This window comes from Salvia hispanica, chromosome 2 (assembly GCF_029641045.1).
Source record: "Salvia hispanica isolate PSC_SH4W2 chromosome 2, Shi_PSC_v1, whole genome shotgun sequence".
NCBI lineage: Eukaryota > Viridiplantae > Streptophyta > Magnoliopsida > Lamiales > Lamiaceae > Salvia > Salvia hispanica.
In genome coordinates this window covers 16,886,350-16,908,240 of record NC_142693.1, presented here as the reverse complement: position 1 = coordinate 16,908,240, position 21,891 = coordinate 16,886,350, and the positions used below count along the sequence as shown (strand labels likewise).

The 21,891-nt window shown below is 34.6% G+C and overlaps 2 protein-coding genes, 1 non-coding gene and 1 pseudogene across 3 annotated transcripts; all 4 read left to right on the top strand.

Annotated features, from left to right (window-relative positions):
- The first annotated feature begins 996 nt into the window (after positions 1-996).
- Positions 997-3,521, top strand: LOC125199884 (uncharacterized). The gene is made up of 2 exons (XM_089065593.1): positions 997-2,418; positions 2,971-3,521. Exons 1-2 carry the CDS (start codon positions 1,102-1,104, stop codon positions 3,031-3,033), a joined length of 1,380 nt encoding a protein of 459 aa, XP_088921719.1. The 5' UTR covers positions 997-1,101; the 3' UTR covers positions 3,034-3,521.
- A 12,497-nt stretch (positions 3,522-16,018) lies between these two features.
- Positions 16,019-16,214, top strand: LOC125202883 (U2 spliceosomal RNA). Its single transcript, XR_007173219.2, has one exon. It is a non-coding gene; the product is annotated as a U2 spliceosomal RNA (small nuclear RNA).
- A 1,697-nt stretch (positions 16,215-17,911) lies between these two features.
- LOC125215171 (ras-related protein RABA5a-like) lies at positions 17,912-21,038 on the top strand. Its single transcript, XM_048116510.2, has 3 exons — positions 17,912-18,258; positions 19,633-20,334; positions 20,446-21,038. Exons 2-3 carry the CDS (start codon positions 19,974-19,976, stop codon positions 20,787-20,789), a joined length of 705 nt encoding a protein of 234 aa, XP_047972467.2. The 5' UTR covers positions 17,912-18,258; positions 19,633-19,973; the 3' UTR covers positions 20,790-21,038.
- A 278-nt stretch (positions 21,039-21,316) lies between these two features.
- Positions 21,317-21,825, top strand: LOC148931663 (putative E3 ubiquitin-protein ligase RHC1A; annotated as a pseudogene).
- The last annotated feature ends 66 nt before the right edge of the window (positions 21,826-21,891 follow it).

Below are 21,891 nucleotides of genomic sequence, written 5' to 3'. Positions count from 1 at the left end.
GAATTGTATAACACAATTTCATATATAAAGATTAATGCTTATTTTGAATTAAGCTAAAATTTAGTACTAGTAACTAGTACTACTATAGTTCAGTAATCATTTATAAATTTAATTCCGTATAATCGTGTACAAGTTTTTACTAAATAAAAAATATTTGATGCCTCTTTTGTACCGTATACACGGATATTAAAAAGTAAGAAAGAAAAAGGTTTTATTCAAATGATTCAACCGATTATTCGAGCATACATATCATTTTGTGTTAAATAGGGGTGATAACTCATTTAGGGATGATGAAAATCCCTAAATGAGTTATCACCCCTACCAAATATGTCATTAGCTGATTAGCTTAAAATCTTTATTGTGTTAAATGCAATACAGAAGATTATATATTTTAAAAAAGTTGTAACTGATGGAAGGCATGTCAATATTTGGTTCCCATTTGTTTTTCTTTATATTTATACTCCATATAACATTATAAGTAAAATTCAACTAAATTTATAAATTCTTATGATGATTTCATATATTGACATATTCTTGTTTGGCTGCCCACCATGAAATATCGTCAAGAGCCTTTGTCCTAGCGGCAAGGAGCTTGGACATCAATGTATGAGGAGTTCGAGCCCTCTTGATCCAGTTGTAATTTCCTCCATCTTCATTCATATAGGAGTTAATTTTTTTAAAAAAATATCCACCGTGAAATACAACGTCGTGAAGCATCACCAGTTGCAGGCCCAGAGAATGTACCGTGAGGCGAGCCTCAGGTACTGTGACGTTTAACCCAAAAAGATGTGAGGGAAGCCGACACTGTGTACACACGCATCAGCCAATCGCATGACGCCGTGGACCCAACCTTCCATCCTACAGCTGTGACTTTATCAGAACCCCTCACCCGCTAAATTCAGCTCAGATTTCCAAACACAAACATATAAATAAATTAAAAATCATTTTCATTAATTATTGAAAATCGAATTATTAAAATATTATCTCTCCTCTTCATCTATAAATCCGCCATTACTGTCATCTTCCAGAGCTACTTTCTCTCACTACAATCCCCCATGAAAACTCCTTCATCCTTCTAAAACCAAACTCCACTCACTCACCATGGTCTCCATAGGCGATTCACACTCCAATCCAAACATCAATGCTCGCTTCAACTACAACCAAGCGAGGCCTTACTATTACTACACTCCGCCGCCGTCATCCGCTAAGATAAGCCGCTCCATGGGGCGATCCATGCGCACAATCCGCTCCACCATCTTCAACACCGATCAATCCGTTCCGGTGTGTGAGAAATCGCCTAATTTATCTGAGAATCTCACCGACTCCGTTATCGACCTGCGCCTCGGCGAGCTTGCTAGTAAATCCTCTACCGATTCGAAGAGCCCGTCCTCGGAGGATTTCGACGATATGCTAGACATATCTCACGCGTTCAGCGATTTCTCGGCGTGCTCCAGCGATATCTCCGGCGAGCTTCAGCGCCTCGCGAGTGTGCCGGATCCGGCTGTTGATGAGGTCACGAGCTCTGAGCATGAGCAGGAGCCTTGCTACGGATTTCTACAGAGAGAGACGTTTTCGACGGAGATTATCGAGAGCATCTCGCCGGAGGATCTCCAACCGACGGTCAAGCTCTGCGTCGACGGGTTGCAGTCTTCTTCAATTGCGGTGAAGAGGTCTGCGGCGGCGAAATTGCGGTTATTGGCGAAGAATCGCGCGGATAATCGTGTTTTAATTGGGGAATCCGGCGCGGTGCCTGCTCTAATTCCGCTTCTCAATTGCTCGGACCCTACCGCGCAGGAACACGCGGTGACGGCGCTGCTTAATCTCTCCCTCCACGACAGCAACAAGAGCGTGATAACCAGAGCCGGCGCTGTGAAATCCCTAATTTATGTTTTGAAAACAGGCACCGAGGTGTCGAAGCAGAACGCAGCTTGCGCGCTGCTGAGTCTGGCTCTGGTTGACGAATACAAGCTCTCAATCGGAGCTTGCGGTGCGATTCCGCCTCTGGTTGCGCTGCTGATAAACGGCTCGGTGAGGGGGAAAAAGGACGCGCTCACGACGCTGTACAAGCTGTGCTCTGTTCCCTTGAACAAGGAGAGAGCGGTGAGCGCCGGTGTGGTGAGGCCGCTGGTGGGGCTGGTGGCTGAACAGGGGACTGGATTGGCGGAGAAGGCGATGGTGGTTTTGAGCAGCTTGGCGGGGATTGAGGTAGGGCAAGAGGCGATCATTGAAGAAGGCGGGATCCCAGCGTTGGTGGAGTCGATTGAGGATGGGAGCAACAAAGGGAAGGAGTTTGCTGTGCTGACTCTTCTCCAGCTCTGCGCCGAGAGTGTTAGAAACAGGGGATTGCTCGTCAGAGAAGGAGGCATTCCGCCGTTGGTGGCGCTTTCGCAGAATGGGACGGCTAAAGCTAAGCATAAGGTTCGTTGATTTCTTTACATTCGAAACTTGGTTAGATCACTGTTTTCTTGATTAATTTTGCTATAATTTCAAACATAATTGCCCTAACATTTGTTTTACTATACTTAGATTGCTCCCAAGTCCCAAATCCTTTTGAACGTGTGATTTATTGTGTCAAATACTGCTACAAAATTATCCTAATTATTGAGAATGATTCTGAAAGCGAGGGGACATAGATGATAATGCAAGTTGTCGATGATATTTGAATTTATGATAAAAAAGGGAGCACCACTTGCTCACAATAATTGCACTTTGTCATAATCTTTCTCTCCAAATGATCAGTGGCTAATGGCTTGATATTGATGTTTGATGCTAATCTTGATTGTTTGGATTTACTATAATTGCATCACTGATAGTCTAGGCATCTTATTTTTGCATTATTTAGAGGATCAATAACTGCTCAAATGTTGCTTATGTTCATTTTGCGTGTATTTATATTAAAAGCTGCAATTTTTCTCCACAATATGTCATCATCATCCAGTTGTAACTTACTTGGTCTTAATTTTTTTTCAGGCTGAAAGGCTTCTTGGGTACTTAAGAGAACAAAGACATGAAGCTTCTTCTTCAAGTCCATAGAAGGGGGGGAGGTATAATAGATGATTTATTATTGTACTATGATTTCTTGATAGCTTGCTGTTGGATGTATATAGCAAGTGTTTTCTTGGACTTGTACAGAGAGTGCTCGAGTAGTTTGAGGTTTTGAAGGGAAAAAAACTCAAGAAAAAAAAAAGAAAAATTAAGAAGCTACTAGTAAGTGATAAGAAGCTGACCTCAGTAGTAGTAGTATTCTGTGTTTGTTTGACTGGTTCTTTTCTGGGGAGGTCTTCACCCTGATCGGGTGATCCTTTCCTTTTCTGACTCCCGCCGTTATGTAATTTTTGTTTGAGGGGAGAAGCTGTTTCTTAGCTTGCTTAGTGAGAATTCAAGTCATCATCCTTGGTTTTGTTGGATGTACGTAGTCTTGTTCGGATATAGTGTTAGTAGTTTGTTATGATATCTTGGTGTTGTATTTTTGGGGGCTTCGTTTCGTTTTATATATATCTCGGTGCCCATTCGTCTCGCTACTTGCTCTGTATTGAATATTGATGTGAATAATATCTTGAATACAAGATTCTTTAGCTTGCCAAGTTGCACTAGTTAGTAGTAGTAGTTCACTTTCACCTGAGTGTTAAGGTGGTGTTTAATCTAAATTGGAGATGGAAGTGTATGGAAGAGTGGTGTGGAGTAGGATTGAAACATAAGTATGGAGGTGGGGCTGAAGCTTTGGTGTAAAGTTGCTCCACCACCTAGTGTGGGAAGGGCCTACCACAACATGCAATTGTAGGAGTAAAACTTAACCATGATAGGTCCAGCCAACCTGCCACTGAACCCACACAGATTATGTAGTTTGGTGGTGAATCTCTCTCTCTCTCTATGAGTCTCTTTTTCTTTTTTTTTGATCTTGTTACTATGGCCTTAGCTGGCAGAGCTGGTATATTTTGTCTTGCTGTTTGGACAGCCCATTTTTGTATTCCTAGGCAGTTTCTTTTTGGGGTATTGCTAAAAAATCATAAATTTTGGTCGATTTTTTAGTATTTTTCATGAATTATAATCTAGACTAAGTCACATAGATTTAATGAACATCATTTTATTTATAATCTAGACTAAGTCACATAGATTTAATGAACATCATTTTATTTATAATCTAGACTAAGTCATATAGATTTAATGACTAGCTATGTAGAATCAAAAGTCTACCAAAAATTTTCTATATGAGTGAGTCAGGTTGAGAAAAATGTACTCCAACAATTTGTGATTTTTATTTTTCCATCCGTCCAATAAAATATGAATATTTGAAACAACATATATTTTAATGTGCAATTAGTGACTAAGAGAGTTAAAAAAAAGTAATTATAATGTTGATAGTGAAGAATGAGGTCCATTTTATCAAAAATAAATATTTTTTACAAAAAGTAGAATGAACTATTCTCATAGAACAATATAAAATGAAAAAAGGTTCATATTTTTATGGAACCGGGTAAATATCACTTTTAAAATTTGTGAAAAAGACTAGAGAATTCGTTCAAAATTTATGATTTTAAAACTAATATCCCTTATTTTTACTTTACTAGCATTATCACCTGTGCTATGTACAGGAATATAACATTTTCAAATAATATAGATAAATTTTAAGGTAAGTAGATTAAAATTAAAAAAAAAAATTGATAAAGAGAAATGTACTTCTATCAACTCACTCTAAATGAAACATTTCATATACAACAAAACGATTGTATACAGGTTTAATTTTTTATATGAGTGTAAAAAAATCAAATAACACAAATGACAAAGTGGAGATGTGAGACTAAGAATTAAAGAGTATGCGTTAATCATAATAAGATATACACATAAAGGATACAACTAAGAATCAAAGAGGAAAACATCGTATAGTTTGAATAAGTAAATAGTTCATACAATTTGAATAAGATATACACATAAAAAGGAAAACATCATATAATTAAAATAAACAAACATTTCAACAATTTTACAGGCCACATGTGAATATCAAAATCTTGTCACCAAAATAAACTATTTTAAATAATGTACATCATTGAATCATAATATACTTAATAAAATATCTATAGTGCAATTAAATAATATGGAATTTCATCTAAAGTATTTCTTCTGTATATATGATATTTACTTTTAATTATTATCCTACACGGCACCATATCTTATGCCCCGATGCGTATATATATTGTAGTATTATGATTATAAAGATTGAGTGTTATTGAATTACACAAAATAAAATTTAAGAATACCCCCCATGTCCCAGCCAAGATGACACATTTCCATTTTTGGTAATTTTTTCTCTCCAGATAATATACTCAACCACTTTTTTCTCTTTTCAATTAAATATTCAACTATCTCTATCCCTTCATACACCCACTCTTTCTTTCTTCATTTATACATATACCCACTCTTTCCAAAAATATTCTCCTTCCGTCCCAAATGGATTACGTAAAATTCCCATAAACTATAAATTGGTACTCCCTCCGTCCCAAGGTATTAGACCAACTTTCCTTTTTGGGATGTCCCAACATATTAGACTCATTTCATTTTTTAGCAAAAAACATCTATCTTATTTTATTCTCCACCTACTTTTTTCTCTCTTCTCTCCCCTACTTTTTCCCTCTCTCATACTTTACTCTCTCCACTTTAACTATTTAAATATCAATTCCTTAAATCATGTGCCCAAAAGAAGTGAGTCTAATACTCCGGGACGGAGGGAGTAACAGAAACAGGCCAAAAGGTGGATCCAGATGGATTATGTAACATTTTTAATCGTAGTTGTTGTTTCTTCTCTTCACGTGGCATATGATGTGTAAAATCACATGGTTAAAATTAAAACATTTAAGAAACAAAATCGTATATTAGCCAATTCAAAGTACGATTTGTTAGTCAAATTCTTAAATTTATCGAAAAATCTAGGAAGGAAATAACATCGTAAGATTTTAAATTTTTGATGTGCGGACGCAAACTGTCCACGTAGATCGTATTTTGCGAAATATTTTAAAAGCGGATTGGGGTGGGGAAAAATAATCTCCACCGAAATTTATGCTGCACACCACTTTTATAGCTTATAAGAAATGGAGTAGCAGATTTTTGGAAAAATTAATAATTTTAAGGACCAAATCATCTTAAATATATGAATGCAAATAATTAAGGCTAAACGTGATCATTTATACATTAAATAAACATAAAATTATATACTATCAAACCATAATGCATCTCTTTCCTTCAGACTAAAAGTGATAAAAAAAATTTCATATATTCATTTTTCTTAAGATATGAAAAGGCTAAAATAATCAGGCAGTACTTATTCCGTTAAATAAAATAAAGTTTAATAAAATGTCAACTAATTTATCTTTATTTCAGAATATTTACTGTAAAAATGTTTTTAGTAATAACTAAAACTTGTCGTATTTCAATTATACTTTTCATAGGTCCAATTAGTATTAAATGATTATATACGTAAGATTAGTATTCATAATGAGTAGATTTTATAATCAATGTAATTATGATAATTATTGAAATGTAATCCAAATAAGAACTATCTTCATTTTTTATTATATCAAGCCCATACGAAAACATTAGTCCAAATATATATATATACATACAAGTCATTTTTATATTTATTTTATTTGAGCCTTAAATAAGGAGAGAGAGGCTCTCCCATTTCTCCTGCGCCGCCAAGTGCCGGCATGCAACTCCGGCGCCTCCTTCTTATCTCTGGTGTCCGTCTCTTATCTCTCTCCCTCTCTCATTCGACCCGGATCTCTCTCCTTCTCCTCGATTCAGTCGTCGTCGTAGTTTTCCCTTTCCATCGGCTCTGTCCGTACCTACCGACGCCACCACTGCAATCCGCCGAACCCGCATGGTGCCATTGCCGTCCACGCCTACTTGTTGATGGTAAGATCCTTTTCATTTTATATGAGCCTAAATTTCGTCAAACTTACAATTTTTTAAACAAACAAAATTCAGCTTTTCATCATGTATGCACAATCGAAATTTTAATTAGTTGTAATGATCGTTAGTAATAAAAATTAGTAGTTGTAATAATCTAATTAGATGTAACGACAGCTATTTTAATCAAACGAAATAAATAATAGAGCCCTCAAAGTGTTTTTTTAAAATTAAAAAGAATTATTAGGCCGAAATATAAGTTGTTACATTATTGCAAATCTTGACTTTGACTCTATCAATGCCTCTACGTTCGCCCCACACCGGAAATTCCGCCTAAGTGCGATACTAAATGCCGCATCATTCAGATAAATCTTTTATATAAGAATACCATATCTTTATCTTTACTTCAAATGCAGTTTCAAATTGACTCAACTTTATTTTACCCAAATAATATCCGCAAGTGTACGGGGTTATCGTAGCAAACAGCAAGCAAGAGTATATTGTATCACACAGAGACAATTTAGTGTAAACCTAAGTACCACGAACAAATTTCAACTACTATCCAGACGATCGAGAATTTTGGTTTTAAACTAACAACTACTAAAAGCATATAAAATCAGAGATTAAAATAAGCACTTAAACAAGAAAACAATTAAGCAAGTTGCAGAAAATGATAGAAAAATATGCAGAATTCAAGGATCCGATGCACAACTCATAGCCTAACCCAATTGAAACCGATTTACCATTTAAAGTCTCCAGAATTGTTGAATCAATCACAAATATAGATTAAACCCCCTCCCGAGGTGAGAAATCCGTAGATTAGGTGTAATAATTGAAGTCCCCTTCTAATTCTTAGACCTAACTCCTAATAGTTCGATTAGATTAAAGATCCCACTCAAAACCTCAACTCTCCCGAATTTTATTGAATGAAGGTGTGAATTATCCCTCTTTCAAGATTAATTATTTCACCTCCTGATTACTCTAAGAAACCCTAATACTACCAATTGGTGATCAAGCAATTGACAGGAAAAGCACATGAATAAACCAAACAATTACAAGAGCTAGATAAAAACGAAGTCAATTGGATTAAAACTATGAATCAATGCATCTTCACCAAGAATTCTACATAAAAAGTTTAGTTACTCATGTTCATGGTAGAAAACAAAAAGAAACTAAGCAAAACAATGAAAATCATGATCCGAATTGCAATTGGCGGAAGAATTGAAGCTTGAATCTTCAATCTTCTTCCAAGAGTTCTTCACAAAGAGAGAGATGTGTTTTGTCGCTTCTAGAGAATGAATAGAATTCCCAATTCTTCCTTCTTATTTTTTCTTCAAAAAATTGCGTTTCAGCTCTAAAAAACGCCAAACTGACGGACCCGGCCGGGTGGAATTAATCCACAGGAAATTCACCTGGCCGGGTGGGACTTCTTTGGTACTCTCTGGAATCTCGCAGGCATAATTACGTCACCCGGCCGGGTGGAATTATAGGGTAATAATTCACCCGGCCGCATGAGATTTTCTGGACAGCGCAGTGTTCGTATAACAGCTATAACTTCTTCTACCGAACTCCGATTGAGGCGTGCGAGATACCCACGCGAAGCTCTTTCGAAGACGAAGAGATTGGTATGCATTAGGGGATGATTGGACTTCAAAATCTCCAGTAAATATTGCCTCAAACCAAGGCTGCTGCACATCCACATATTTTGTACCTTTTTCTACACATTCTTAACAAAATGGTCAACATACCAACATAATAAAGAAGTAGATATAAACACGCCTAATAATAGACGAAATATGCTCAAATTCATACAAAACCACCCTCTAAAACCATGTAAAATCCAAGTATGTCACAAATGCTCAATATGTGACCATGCGAAATAAAGAATTAAGTAAGTAATTTTGACAAATATAAATCTTAATTTCTAAATTTCTAAATAAACAAATAAAAAAAACATTATACGGTAGAACATTAAACATAGTACACATCCAACCTCTCATTATTTATTGATTGGCAGAATAGGAAGTTAAGAAATTCTCTCTCCCATCTACAAAGATGTGAGAATTGGTATTTATAGAGGATTGCAGGGTGATTTTGGCTCCAATTTTGTTACAACTGAATTCAAATCTCATCACTATTTCAAATTTATCTGACTTTCGAAATGACAAAATTTGCATAATTTGATTGCAACACGTATTTTAACATTATTAACTCATTAACCGTTGGTTTATTTCCATTTCATAATATTTTAAATTTCTTTATCATTCACACTCGACCTCCAATCTATGGACTACTTTGTTTCAAGTTTTAGTAGTAATATACCCTCAAAACAATGACTAAAAAAATTCCATCAGCCGAAAATAGCCAGCTTAAAAATTATTGATTAATACCCCATATAAAAAGATTTTTTTAAATAGTCAACTTAAAAATTGTTGATTTATAGTACTAGTATATAATTTTTTAACAATGTTTCCTTCATATTTTAAACAAATACAATATCCTAAACTATGCAATGATATTCAAAGTAAAATATTGTAAATAGTAAATATTGCCTATAAACTGAAAATAAACTCAAATATTTTTTTAGCAAATTGATTAATTTATTTGCGTCGTCGAAAATATTTTATTTAAAGTGAATAGGAAGTACTCTATATATGAGTTGAAATCAACTATTAAAAAATGATTGTTAATTATACGATCACTCATCTAAAAAACACAACACATGACATATAATAACACTTTATACTATAAACATAAACTATTAAATAAAAAATTAAGAAATACAAAATTGATTAAAAGTTATAAAATCAACGGCGTGTTGAAAAAATTAACTGATAAATGTACAATTCGATTTTATCGATGCATGTGCAATTGCACTTCAGTATTTTACCTACTAAGTAAGTTGGTTGAGGATGGTATTACTATTTATAGAAGAATTTGGTAGTTTTTGGCTCTACAATTTCAAATTTTGAATTCCTACTGATAGATTGTTGGTACTTGGTACCGTGTAATAGCATGGAATATTTATTTACTATACATAAGATTTAAATCCAAATCAAAGATCATACTATGTATTACAATTTTGTGTGGCAGAATAACACTCTGACTGATTGCTACATAAACATATTAATAAATTAGTCAAAATAAAATGTTACCACTACACCTTGAAAAGCAATGAATCAACATGTTTACCATTTGGTCAACAATTGAAGCAAAATAGACTACAACATTTTAATTGTTGGGCCGAATATATTTAGTGGCAGAAAGCTAATTATTCAGAGGCAGAAAGCTAGTTTTTAGCCTAGGAACACTTTTTTTGCGGAATGGCGGTGGAGACTATGTTATAATGTATACAATATGGTCCGCTTAAATTTCATTAAGTTTGGCGATAAAAATGGGTCCACAGAACTGTATAGCTTTGCTGTTCCATCTGCGTGGTTTTTATTGGTTTAAGAAAGTGTCGGTGTATTAAGGAGGGCCTAAAGTGGGCTGGAATATATGTGGGAGTTGGGCTAACCATATGTCTTGGGCTTTAGATATTTAACTTTATTTCCTGGGCTTTAACCTGTCATGTAATAATCATAAAATATAAAAAAAAGTTAGTGAGAAAAAATTAGTACAACTTAAGACCTTATAATTTTATATACCAAATTAGTACTGTAATAAAATACTAGTGGAATGTAATTTCTAATAATTATATCAAATATAGTGGATTATTGTCTCATTATATCTTAATATTTGTTCGATGCTGGTTTTATTTGAGATATTTATATTCTCATTAAATTTGTGATTGTACTATCATTTAGCTCACATAACTTTATTTAATAACGCTCAGCTCGACCATATGTTGATATTAATTATAAATAATACAAGTCTATGCCTAGCACTTTAATCAACTTCATATCAGTTGGGCCGAACATTCGAACTTCCACTCAGAACATCGGCCCACTCCGTACGGCCTTTGTCAAACGATGTTTGTGGTCGAGTCGAGGTTCACATCATAAGTCAAATTTTTCTTGAGGAAAGTTACTGACTAATTTGATAGAAGCAAGTAAATTTGAACACTCTAATTAAGATTTTTGTGAGATTTTTTCCTTTTTCAAATATGATTATTGAACTCTAAATATCAAAGGCTCTTAGATCTAAGTTAATCCATTGGGTTCTTGATCACTCGGAGATTTAACGAAATGCAGGCTAATTGAAACAGAATAAGAAACCAGTATTTTTTTTTATATAAAAAAAGGGAAATAAAATATTCATGATTAAAAAATGAAAAAGAAGTCATAGCGTGAAGTGTGTTGTATACAATTTTGCAAGTTACAATAAGATATAAACAATTTATGATATGCCTCCATAGCATCATATCATCATATGTACATACACTAACACATGCCAATTGGGTCATCTAGAAATGGTGATAAATTTTGGAGATGAATTTCGAAATTATAGTGTGTCCACATTTTTGTGCTAGGACTAAAATGTACTCCTCCCCATCCTACAAATTTTTTATTTTTAATATTTAGTAGTGTGATTTTTTTGGAACGAAAAATCAAGTTGGGGGATTTTCAAGTAAATAAATTCTAAATATTCGCAAGGCATTGAATGATTATCAACTAGTTACAGGCTTATGCTATCTCAATAGTCAATAGTATGCATACATTGTTACAAAAAAAAGATCACATATACATAATTAGAATATATATTACGAGTTTTTTTAAGGGTTCGGAATGATTTCAATTTTATGTGAGAACTATTCTTCTAGTTTATATATACGTTGAATATAAATATTACTCCTATTAATTACTCCCTCCGTCCCGGCTAAGATGACACATTGCTTACCAGCACGAGGTTTTAGGAATTATTGGTTAAAGTGTTTAATTGGAGAGAGAGAAGGTGAGTGTAAGTATTAAAATAGAGAGATAAAGAAAGATGGATATTTTAATAGGAGTAAGAAAAAGTGATTGGGTTTATTAATTGGAGAGAGAAAGTTACCGGAAAAGGAAATGTGTCATTTTAGTTGGGACAAACTAAAAAGGAAAGCGTGTCATCTTAGACGGGACAGAGGAAGTAGCATTTTTTCAATATGGAAAAAGGATTTCAGTCAACTAAGAAAGAACAAAATTATCCTAGTCTAGAAACACGAACACATAAACCAAAGATGATGTCAGAAGAGCAGCAAAGAGCAACAACAAACAAAGAGGGAAATGAAGATGGTCGAATCACTCAATCACCCAACTCATTTTCTAACACCTGACAAATCTTCGGTCATCGAGGAGGAGAAATTCGAACACCAACTTCTAATTCTTATTTTATTGTCTTTAGATCCAAAGAATATCCAAGTGTCATCTCATCTATTTTGCACTTATTTATTACTCCCTTCTTCATCTCATCTACTCATGGACCACATTCCCCATCCCCCAAGGACATGTATCTCGTATTCTTCTTCAAACATTGGTAATGGTAGATATATATTCAATTTATTTTTCCACTTTACTTGGTACTGTTTTCTTATTTATTGAATGCCCCCACTCTATTGTTGCAGGTAGTTGAACAAATCCATCTTTTTTCAATGTGTTTTGTTATTTTTATTGATTAATTATATTCAACGCGAATCTATACTGTCTACATTTTATTGAAACTTTTACTTTCTTTAGAACCTTATGAATTTTAAGCATATACGTAAAACATTAGGTTCTTGTGATTTGCTTTGATAAGAAATTAGATGTGTGATCAGAGGCGGATCTTTAGGGGGGGAGGAGGGTGCGGTCGTGCCTTTTGTGCGACTATTTTCCCCTTATCGGGACGTAAAATTACCATGTCCGTCTCCTTTGTTTGCCTCCGGCATTGCTCCGAACAACGAAAAAAATAGTCATGTCCGCACAAAATTAAGCTACTACTCCTACTATATATTCCGCCCCCTCCATTTTCGGATCCTGGATCCGCCGGTATGTGTGATGAACTGATGATTACCATGATGGGAATGGAAGTTTAAATTATTCCATGTGCCCAAAACAAAATGGGTCATTCTAGACCCGAAACAAAACCTTAACTATGATAACATCTTATTAGGTAAGTTGATTGCACTTTAATTTCATAAAATAGTACTGTAGTACCTATTTTTAAGAATAATGCATATGTATGTTCCCTCCATTCTAGATTAAGAGTCATACTTTTTTATTTTGGTCTGTCCCCAATTAAAAATCACACTTTCTACTTACTATATTTGGACATCAAAAATGTCATTACCTAACTCCATTTATTACACAAAATGTCATTACCTAGCAAATTTATTACATACAAAAAGTTAAAGAGGTCCCATAATTCCACTACCTAACTCCATTTATTCCACATTCAAACACTTCATTAAAACTCGTGCCCAGTCAAAGTGTGACTCTTAATCGGGGACGGAGAGAGTATATATTAATTAAAACAATATATCACATAAACACTTATTTTATTTTTTGACTTTCGATAGTAATTCATTGATACTTTATTATTGACTTAATTAAAACATTAATGTACTTACCACATAAACACTCAGTATTTTACTCCCTCCGTTTCATTAAAAATGAAACATTTTCCTTTTTTGTCTGTCCTATTAAAAATGAAACGTTTCTAAAAATGAAAACAATACTCTCTCTATTTTTTCTTATCTCTTACTATACCCTCTCTTTATTAACTCACAAAACAACATTACAAAAATCACGTGCCAAACAGTAAATGTTGCATATTTAATGGGACGGAAGGAGTATTTTCTAGATCCTTAGCCATTTTGACTTTTGATATTATTCATTGATAGTACTTTATTATTGACTTTTGATAGTAATTCATTGGTACTTTATTATTGAAAAGGATAATTCATTGTTACTTTTACAGAAGCTATAAGGCTAAAATCGAATAGGCATAAGTTGGGAAGAAGAAAAACGTGAAGGTGGACCACAATTTTCTTGTATTGGGCTGTGCACATAGTAAAGTCGAACCATCAAATCGTAGTACAAGAAAATTTGCTTAAAATGTTAGAATTAGAATAATTAGGGGTGGGTTAGCTTGAACTAGCCAGTGTTACTATTATTTTTCGGTGGTAGGTGGTAACCATATCTTATGTGATATACTTTCACCGTTCTCTCATAGTTGAGGTGGAACTTTTCGGCACAGAGTTTAAGAAATGAATGATGAGTGTGTTAAATAAATGGATAAAAAAGTAAGAAAGAGAAAAAAGTAGATAGAATAAAGTAAAAAGTGAATAAAGTAGATAGAATAAAGTAAGAGAGAGTAAAGTAAGAAAGAAGAAAAAGTTACTATATATGGAAATGACTCAACTATGAGGGAACTTCCCAAAATGGAAAAATGACTCAACTATGAAGGGAACAAAGGGAGTAATAACTAATGAAATATAGCTAGATTTTATCGTTGGTGGGAAAAACAACAACTATTTGAGTTTGTGATACTATATGTCAAGTTTAAAGTTTATAAGAAAAAAATAAAATTTTGAAAAGTTACATGATATTAAACACCAATATCCTTATTTATAAACAAAAGTTTGCACAATTATAACTGTCTCCATATGTGATTACAAAGTCTAGAAACAGAATGGGAAATATTCAAGCACTATTTAAATTTGTGATATTACATGTCAAGTTCAAAAATTCTAGAAAAAATCTAAACTTTGTCAAATTTCATAATATTAGATTCCATTGTCCAATTAAATATAAAACTTTAAATTGTATAAATGGACATAATTTCTTAGTTTAGCTACTTTAGTATACTGGTGCTTAGTGTTTTCATAGAGATACACACTAAATTATATATTATTGAATAATTCCACTCCTTAATTTATTACTTAGAAGATTAACGGCTTAATAATTGAATTTTATATTATAGTTGATCCGGAACCTTTTCTCTACCTTCTTAAAAATAAAGTTCATTATAATCATAAGTGATAATTGTCATTGTAATCAGAACTTTTGTTGATTTTTGGTTAATGCCATAATTGGAATGTAAAATCATAATTTTTCAATTTTTCGCAATTTGCTCAGTGATAATGAACATCAAAATTAATATGACAAATCAGATATAGTATTCCTTCCTATGCGATTAGGAGTTTTGATTGAATTCAACATTGAAATTAGTGATAAAATATGAATAGAATAATGCAATAGTGTAATGTACTACTTACTTACCATATATATAGTAAACGTAAACAAAAATCTTAATGGTGAATGTACCAAAATAACTAACCAAGAGAGTATGAAAACGAATACGCATCTTTTAGAATAGTAGCCTGTGATATATGGGCCCTAATATGCAAATAGGCTTCTAGAGTTGTAGATACACTATTGATCTTAAATTGGGCTGCCCAAAGAATGTGTAGCAAAATATGGGGCGACACTGATTCCCATCCTTTATTTCCATCCTTTAGGGATAACTAATTAGGGTTTAGGGTTTAATCCCCATCCACCTCCATAGGGATAACTAATTCCCATCCTTTATTTCAATATTTGTATTAGAGCTTCCACAATGGTGGACTAATGCCCGCTTTAGCTACCGGTTGATGACTTGGGCTTGGTGTTAGTCCACTATTGCATTAGGCTAACACAACCGACGAGCGGGCGACGGACAAGAGTTCGGGCGCGGACTAGCACAGTTAGCTGATCGCTCGTCCACTATTGTGTGAATGAGCGATCGGCTAGCCGATTTTTTAATTTAATTTAATTTAATTTTTTCTAAAATATCCTATTCCCATTTTATTTTTTTTTCTATGTTTTTTTTCTCCAATTCATTTCGTTGTTATTGTTTTTGGTGTTTTCTTTTTCTCGGGAGGGCTAGAGCATTGGCTAGGCTATTGCTAGGCTGTTGTTTAGTTACCCTATTGTTAGGCTGTGGGAAGGCCATGATGATGTGGCAAAAGGAGTTTTTGGCTAGGCTATTGCTAGACGATCCGTCTGTATTGTGGATGCTCTTAACTCACTATTTCGTTGATTGGTGAACTTTGAACTATAATATTGGTTATTTGTATTATTTGGATGTTTTTTAGTAGCATCAAACTAATTATTATTGCAACGGTTAGGTGTGTAACTTATGACTCGAAATTTTGATTTATTTCTATTTATAATGGCTTATATCTATCTCGGTCTTTTGGCTAAGATCAAGTGTAGTAGATGTTCTTATCAATTTAATAGAATCTGATGGTGCCATCAACCTATATGGTATTAAATTTATTTTTTGAGGGAGAAAACCCATTAAGATAGCTTGGTATCTGGGCTTTCCCGCATCGCCTTTGCATTGCACTATTGCATTGGTCCGACGTAGCCCACAGAAAAAAACAAAATTGACTCGGATTTCCAATTTATTATTTCCTCCATTCATCAAATGTTATCCACATTTGTCATTTCAGTCCGTCGACAATATTTTTATCCACTTTGCTTTTTTCCTTTTTTTTAATAAGTGAACCTCAATTTCCACTAACTCGGTACACTTACATTCATAAATCTAAGTGTATAAAAGTGAAACCTACATTTCACTAAATTTTGCAACTTTCTTTTCTTCATACTCTCTCTGTCCCACTCAGTGTTTTAAAAACCGGTTTGGACCGGCCGGTCGGATTGGTTTGGCCGCGAACCGGTGACCTCTCCGATCCGATTCACCATATAAAACCAGTGGAGCATTGAACCGTTTTGGACCGGGTGAACCGGCCGGTTGGACCGGGAACCGGTCGAACCGGTTACCAAATTTTTTTATTTTTAAAAATGAATTAAAAATCAATTTAAAAAAAAATTACACTAAACTTTCATTTCATATTAACCCATACTTTTATTGGGCCTATGAATTTATAAACACTAGCTTAAAAAATCATTTGTGTCTTTCTTTTATAGAAGTATTCCACAAGATTGTTCTTTCATTTTTCAATGTGGGATGAAAAGCTTATTTTATAGTCATCTTTTACAATCTTTTGCCTTTACTTTTTCAATGTGGGATGTAGTTTATTTTGTTAATATTTACTACTTCATATTATATCAACTATCAACTATATACTAATTGTATATATTTATAATTAAAAGCTATATACATATTTTATATCATAACTAAAATTAATAAATCTTAATTAACTTTCAAATAAAGTTTTAATTACTAATGCTTAGATTGAAAATAAAATAACAAGAATATATAATGGGAGAAGTGTTCATAAACATATGAATATGTATTTTTACATTACCAGTATTACTCGTTAAGAATTGGTATATATATGCTTTATCTATACTTATATATATCTCTATTATTTAAAATTAAATTATATATTGCATTAATGCTTGTTTATTTACATGTTTTGAAACCAAGTGTTTTATAATAAATATGTATTTAATTATATACTCATAGGGACGTATTCAAATCCTTTTAATATCTTTTGTCCTTTTTCCTTCTTAATCCTAGCCCCACGATTTTGTCATCTGAACGGTTAGATTAATGCCACGTGTCATTTAATAATGCACATTTTCATTCTAATAATGCACAGCGGCTAATAATGCAACATTATAGACTAATAATGCATTGATCACAACCATCCAATTCAAGGATCCAAGGGCTGAGATTAAGAAGGAAATAGGACACTTAAGTGCAAAGGAGCCTAACGCACCCCTATACTCATATATATATAAATGCTACAATAAAACGGTTCGACCGATGGTTCGACTGGTTGGACCAGTTGAACCGTGAACCAGTAGCCTCGCCGGTTCGCTCGCTGGTCCGGTTTTTAAAACATTGGTCCCATTATAAGTGGAATATTTCTAATTTAACATGACATTTATGTAGTGTTGTTATGAGTAAAATGAAGAAAAATAAAGTAAGTGAGAGGGAGAAAATAGAGAAAGTAATATTTTTATATTTAAAAATATGTTATTTAGAACGTAACATCTTAAAAAAAAAAAAGTGACATTTTAAGGAATACGTAGATATTTTATAAAAATAGGTGCTGAGTAAAATGTGATAACATATGGTGTAAGGAGGTAGTATTGTTTAATAAGATCACATGGAAATGAGGTGGAATTGGCACCGTCACCAGATGTATATGACTATATATATTCCATTCTCCACCAAAATTTTGCAGTCCAAGTCTCCCAAACACAATCAATCAAATTGGACTTGATTCCGCCATTTATGCCTTCAACTGTAGTGTTAATCAGCTTCTCTGTCTACTCCATTTTGTTGTGTCAAATCTTCAAACCTAACCCTACTCTTTCCTAAACCCACAACCGCTATAATTGTTTGATTCGCAAATTATGATTCATGTCTTCCTTTGATCTGCATTTTGAACGTTTTGCAGGATATAAGATTTAGGGGAGACTGCTGCATTTGTTGTTTCCGGTAATTTTCAATTTTCCGTCTTCAAATTTGGTTTATGTTTTTTACATTTCAATGCGATAGCTGAAATGTTGAAATGTGATTGGTCTATTTGAATTCTTCTGGAAACTTGTGCTGATAGGATTTTGCTCGAGCTTGTTTCTCCTAACAAGTTGGAAGTGGTAAAACTGTTCATCGTGAAACATTTCGGTTAATTGACCTTTGAATTTTTGTGGAAACAAGTTACTTAGTTCAATGAGTGAATTGATGCAAATTGCCTTATGTTACTCTGTTGCTTTATGTTTCAAATATTTAGGATACAAGTTGGTTATTGATGGATTTTGCATCTTCAATCATTTATTGAATGTGGCAATATATTGTAGAAATTGTGAAGATCTACTTTCTTTTCTATTCTTTTTTGGTGAAAATTGAACTTCTTTGGCTAAGTGTAAGGACAAGTAAGTTTTTTCCTCTTCCACTTTCTCTGTCACATCCTTGTTTATTTTTAGCTTTTAGACTTTTGGCAGTAAAGGTCATTTACCTTTCTGTTTGTTGAGTGTGCCTTTTTCGATTACTTTCCTCCTTTTACTGTGTGATACCATTGCACAGTACTGCATATCATGTGTGAAAACTGAAAACTAAGCTTCTTGCACATTTGCACGCCTTGTTCTCTTTAATTAAGTCGATCTGTTTGTGTCAATTTTAAAGTGGTAGCAATTTATTGCTATAATAGAAGCACTCTAACTGATCAGTTGTCAGGTAGGTGTTTGTCTATAACTAATCAGTTTGTCAGGTAGGTGTTTATCAACCAGAAGAGTTTCATTAGAAAGCTGACTTTGAACTTGAATGCAAGATTAATTGTGATTTCCCTCATGGTTGTTGATAATTATTTGTTTCTTTAATGCATCTTTGTTTCTTTTCAGCCAATAGCATTCACAAAGGAATAAGTTTGTTGGCAATAGTAATGAGTTATAATACCTTCCACTAGTTTGATTTTAAAGGAAGAGTAGGGATGCAATAGGGAAAGTTTGCATGGAGGAGAGGGGCATTTTAAATCTTTAAACAAGTGCTTCGCGTGTTTAATATTTTAAAGGAAATTACAAATTCTTCTTTTGGTTGTATATCTCCAAGGGAATAGACTAAGGAATAGAAACACATATTGCTCTTATTGTAGTCCTTTTCTCTGTGGGTTTGAGCTCAAGGAAGAGTATGAAAGCACGAGGCAAATATTAGATTGAGGGAGGAGTATATGCATTTTGCATATTTGAAGAGGCGAACAGTGTTTGAAAGAGTTTCAAGTTCCTTTTTTCTGTAATGACTGTGTGAAATAGGTTTAACTACTTTGTTTTGCCTAAACCTGTTGTATTTTTGGTTTCTAATGCTTTCCTGGTGATGCAGGTGCCTTGATATTCAATTGTTTTTGAAGGGCTAAGCAGAGATCTATGGTTTGCCTGCAGTAGTGGCTAGTGGAAGAGCTGCTATTGAAGGGTGTATTAGCAAGTGGTTCGCCTTCATCTTTCACATGCTCATATATATTGCAGGCTCCTTCTGTTGGTGCTTGAGTGCTCATCATCATTATAACCGGCCAGTGTCATTATACCATGGACCCTTATGCTCACTTGTCTAGTTTCCAGTTGTAGTTTGGTATAACTCGAGTTCCATTCATAAGGATCCTGATTTTGTTGATATATGTGCAATAGCAAGATATGGTTTTTCGGCTGTGAATAGAGTGTGGAAAGATGGCCAATCCAGACGAGGAGCAACCACAATTGCAACAAACACAGCAGACAGAGGACTACCTTTTCAAGATAGTTTTAATTGGTGATTCAGCGGTTGGAAAATCTAACTTGCTTGCAAGATTTGCTAGAGATGAGTTTCATCCTAATTCAAAGTCTACTATTGGGGTAGAATTTCAGACCCAAAAGATGACCATTAATGGAAAGGAAGTGAAGGCACAGATATGGGACACAGCTGGCCAGGAGCGGTTTAGGGCCGTGACGTCTGCATATTACAGAGGCGCAGTCGGAGCACTTCTTGTCTATGACATCAGCAGACGCCTCACTTTTGATAGCGTAGGCAGGTGGCTTAACGAACTTCACAGTAAGCAACTTGACATTTTTTATTGCTGCATTTCAATATGTTTACGAGTTCTTATATGTTGGTCGATCCGACAACTTAGTCTTGCTTGTTACAATGTTTGAATCTGAACAGCTCACTCGGACATGAATGTGGTGACGATATTGGTGGGAAACAAGTCCGATCTGAAAGAGGCTCGGGAGGTGACAACCGCGGAGGGTAGAGCCCTGGCCGAAGCACAGGATCTGTTCTTCATTGAAACGTCGGCTCTGGATTCGTCCAACGTTAATGTTGCGTTTCAGAAGGTGGTGAAGGAGATCTACAACATTTTAAGTAGGAAAGTGATGCAATCTCAAGAACTCAAAGAGAAGGATCCGGAGTGGATGGGGAATGGGAAAACAGTGGTTTTGAAGGCTGAAGATGAAAACAAGAAGGAAACAGAAGCACAAGCTAAAAAAGGCAGCTGTTGTTCATCATGATTTCCTGCTCATTTTTCTTCAATTCTTGAGGGGAAAAAAATATATTTTTCTACCATAATCTGTAAATGGCTTGAGATGTGCTAGAAAGTATTTCCATCAAGTATTTACCTAATTTGCTTTTCTAGTTCGTCAACTGTTTGTTATTGCACTAAACACTTACTTCCTCCGTCCGCCATTAGGAGTCTCATTCCTTGGCGGCACGGGTTTTAAGAAATGTTAAGAAAAGTGAGTGGAAAAAAGTTATTGGAATAGTGGTCTTATTTGTATATATTAGTTTTAAATGAAATGTGAGTGGAATGAGTAAGGTGAAGATGGGACCATGTTATCATTTATGGTAAAAGTGAACCAGGACTCCTATTCGCGGACGGACTAAAATGGAAAAACGGGACTCTTATTCGCAGACGGAGGGAGTATCTTTTACACATCAGGAGTTCAGGCTAATTGTTGTGATTAATGAAAATGAATGCTTCAACTATGAAGCAACGGAGGGAATATTGTATTTAATAACACCTTGTACAATCTGGTTCATGGATCCCCTATTGAAATTCCTCAGACAGCAAAGCAACATATCTGAGGTGATTGATGGCAATTCCTGGAATTCACTGGTGTTTAGGGGAAACATGCCAGTCAGAAAGCCAGGCATCTTGGAGTTTATGAACGAAACTCTTGGGTTCAAATGGGACACCGAGCTACCACTTGTACCACTCAGTTTCGAATTGGGATATCAGGTGAGGAAGCTACCACTTGTACCACTCAGATTGCATAGCGCCATGGCTTGAACAACGAGCTTCGTGTCCAATCTGTCGCCAGGAGTTCATTAGTCAGTGACTAGGCAACAACTGCAATAGTCAGAACATGTGGGGGCAAATCCGAAGCAGGAGATGGAGTTGGAATGGAGAGTGAGGGAAGACGGAGGAGGAGGTGTTTGTTCTTGTGGCCTTTTCGTTCGTCTCATTCCACTCGTAACCTTGCTGAGACAGTCGAACCAAATTCAGTCCCATACCATGAACATACCCAACATGAAGAGTACTTTTGAATATTGATCTTTATCAATTACAACAAATTCCTCATTTTTAATGAATAGCATATAAAAAATGTCATA

What these genes read in the sequence shown, in the direction of transcription:
- LOC125199884 (XM_089065593.1), top strand. Translation starts at nt 1,102, where the DNA reads ATGGTCTCCATAGGCGATTCACACTCCAATCCAAACATCAATGCTCGC. An exon ending in CGGCTAAAGCTAAGCATAAG is followed by an intron (nt 2,419 to 2,970) that starts GTTCGTTGATTT and finishes ATTTTTTTTCAG; the next exon opens with GCTGAAAGGCTTCTTGGGTA.
- LOC125215171 (XM_048116510.2), top strand. Translation starts at nt 19,974, where the DNA reads ATGGCCAATCCAGACGAGGAGCAACCACAATTGCAACAAACACAGCAG. An exon ending in GTGGCTTAACGAACTTCACA is followed by an intron (nt 20,335 to 20,445) that starts GTAAGCAACTTG and finishes GAATCTGAACAG; the next exon opens with CTCACTCGGACATGAATGTG.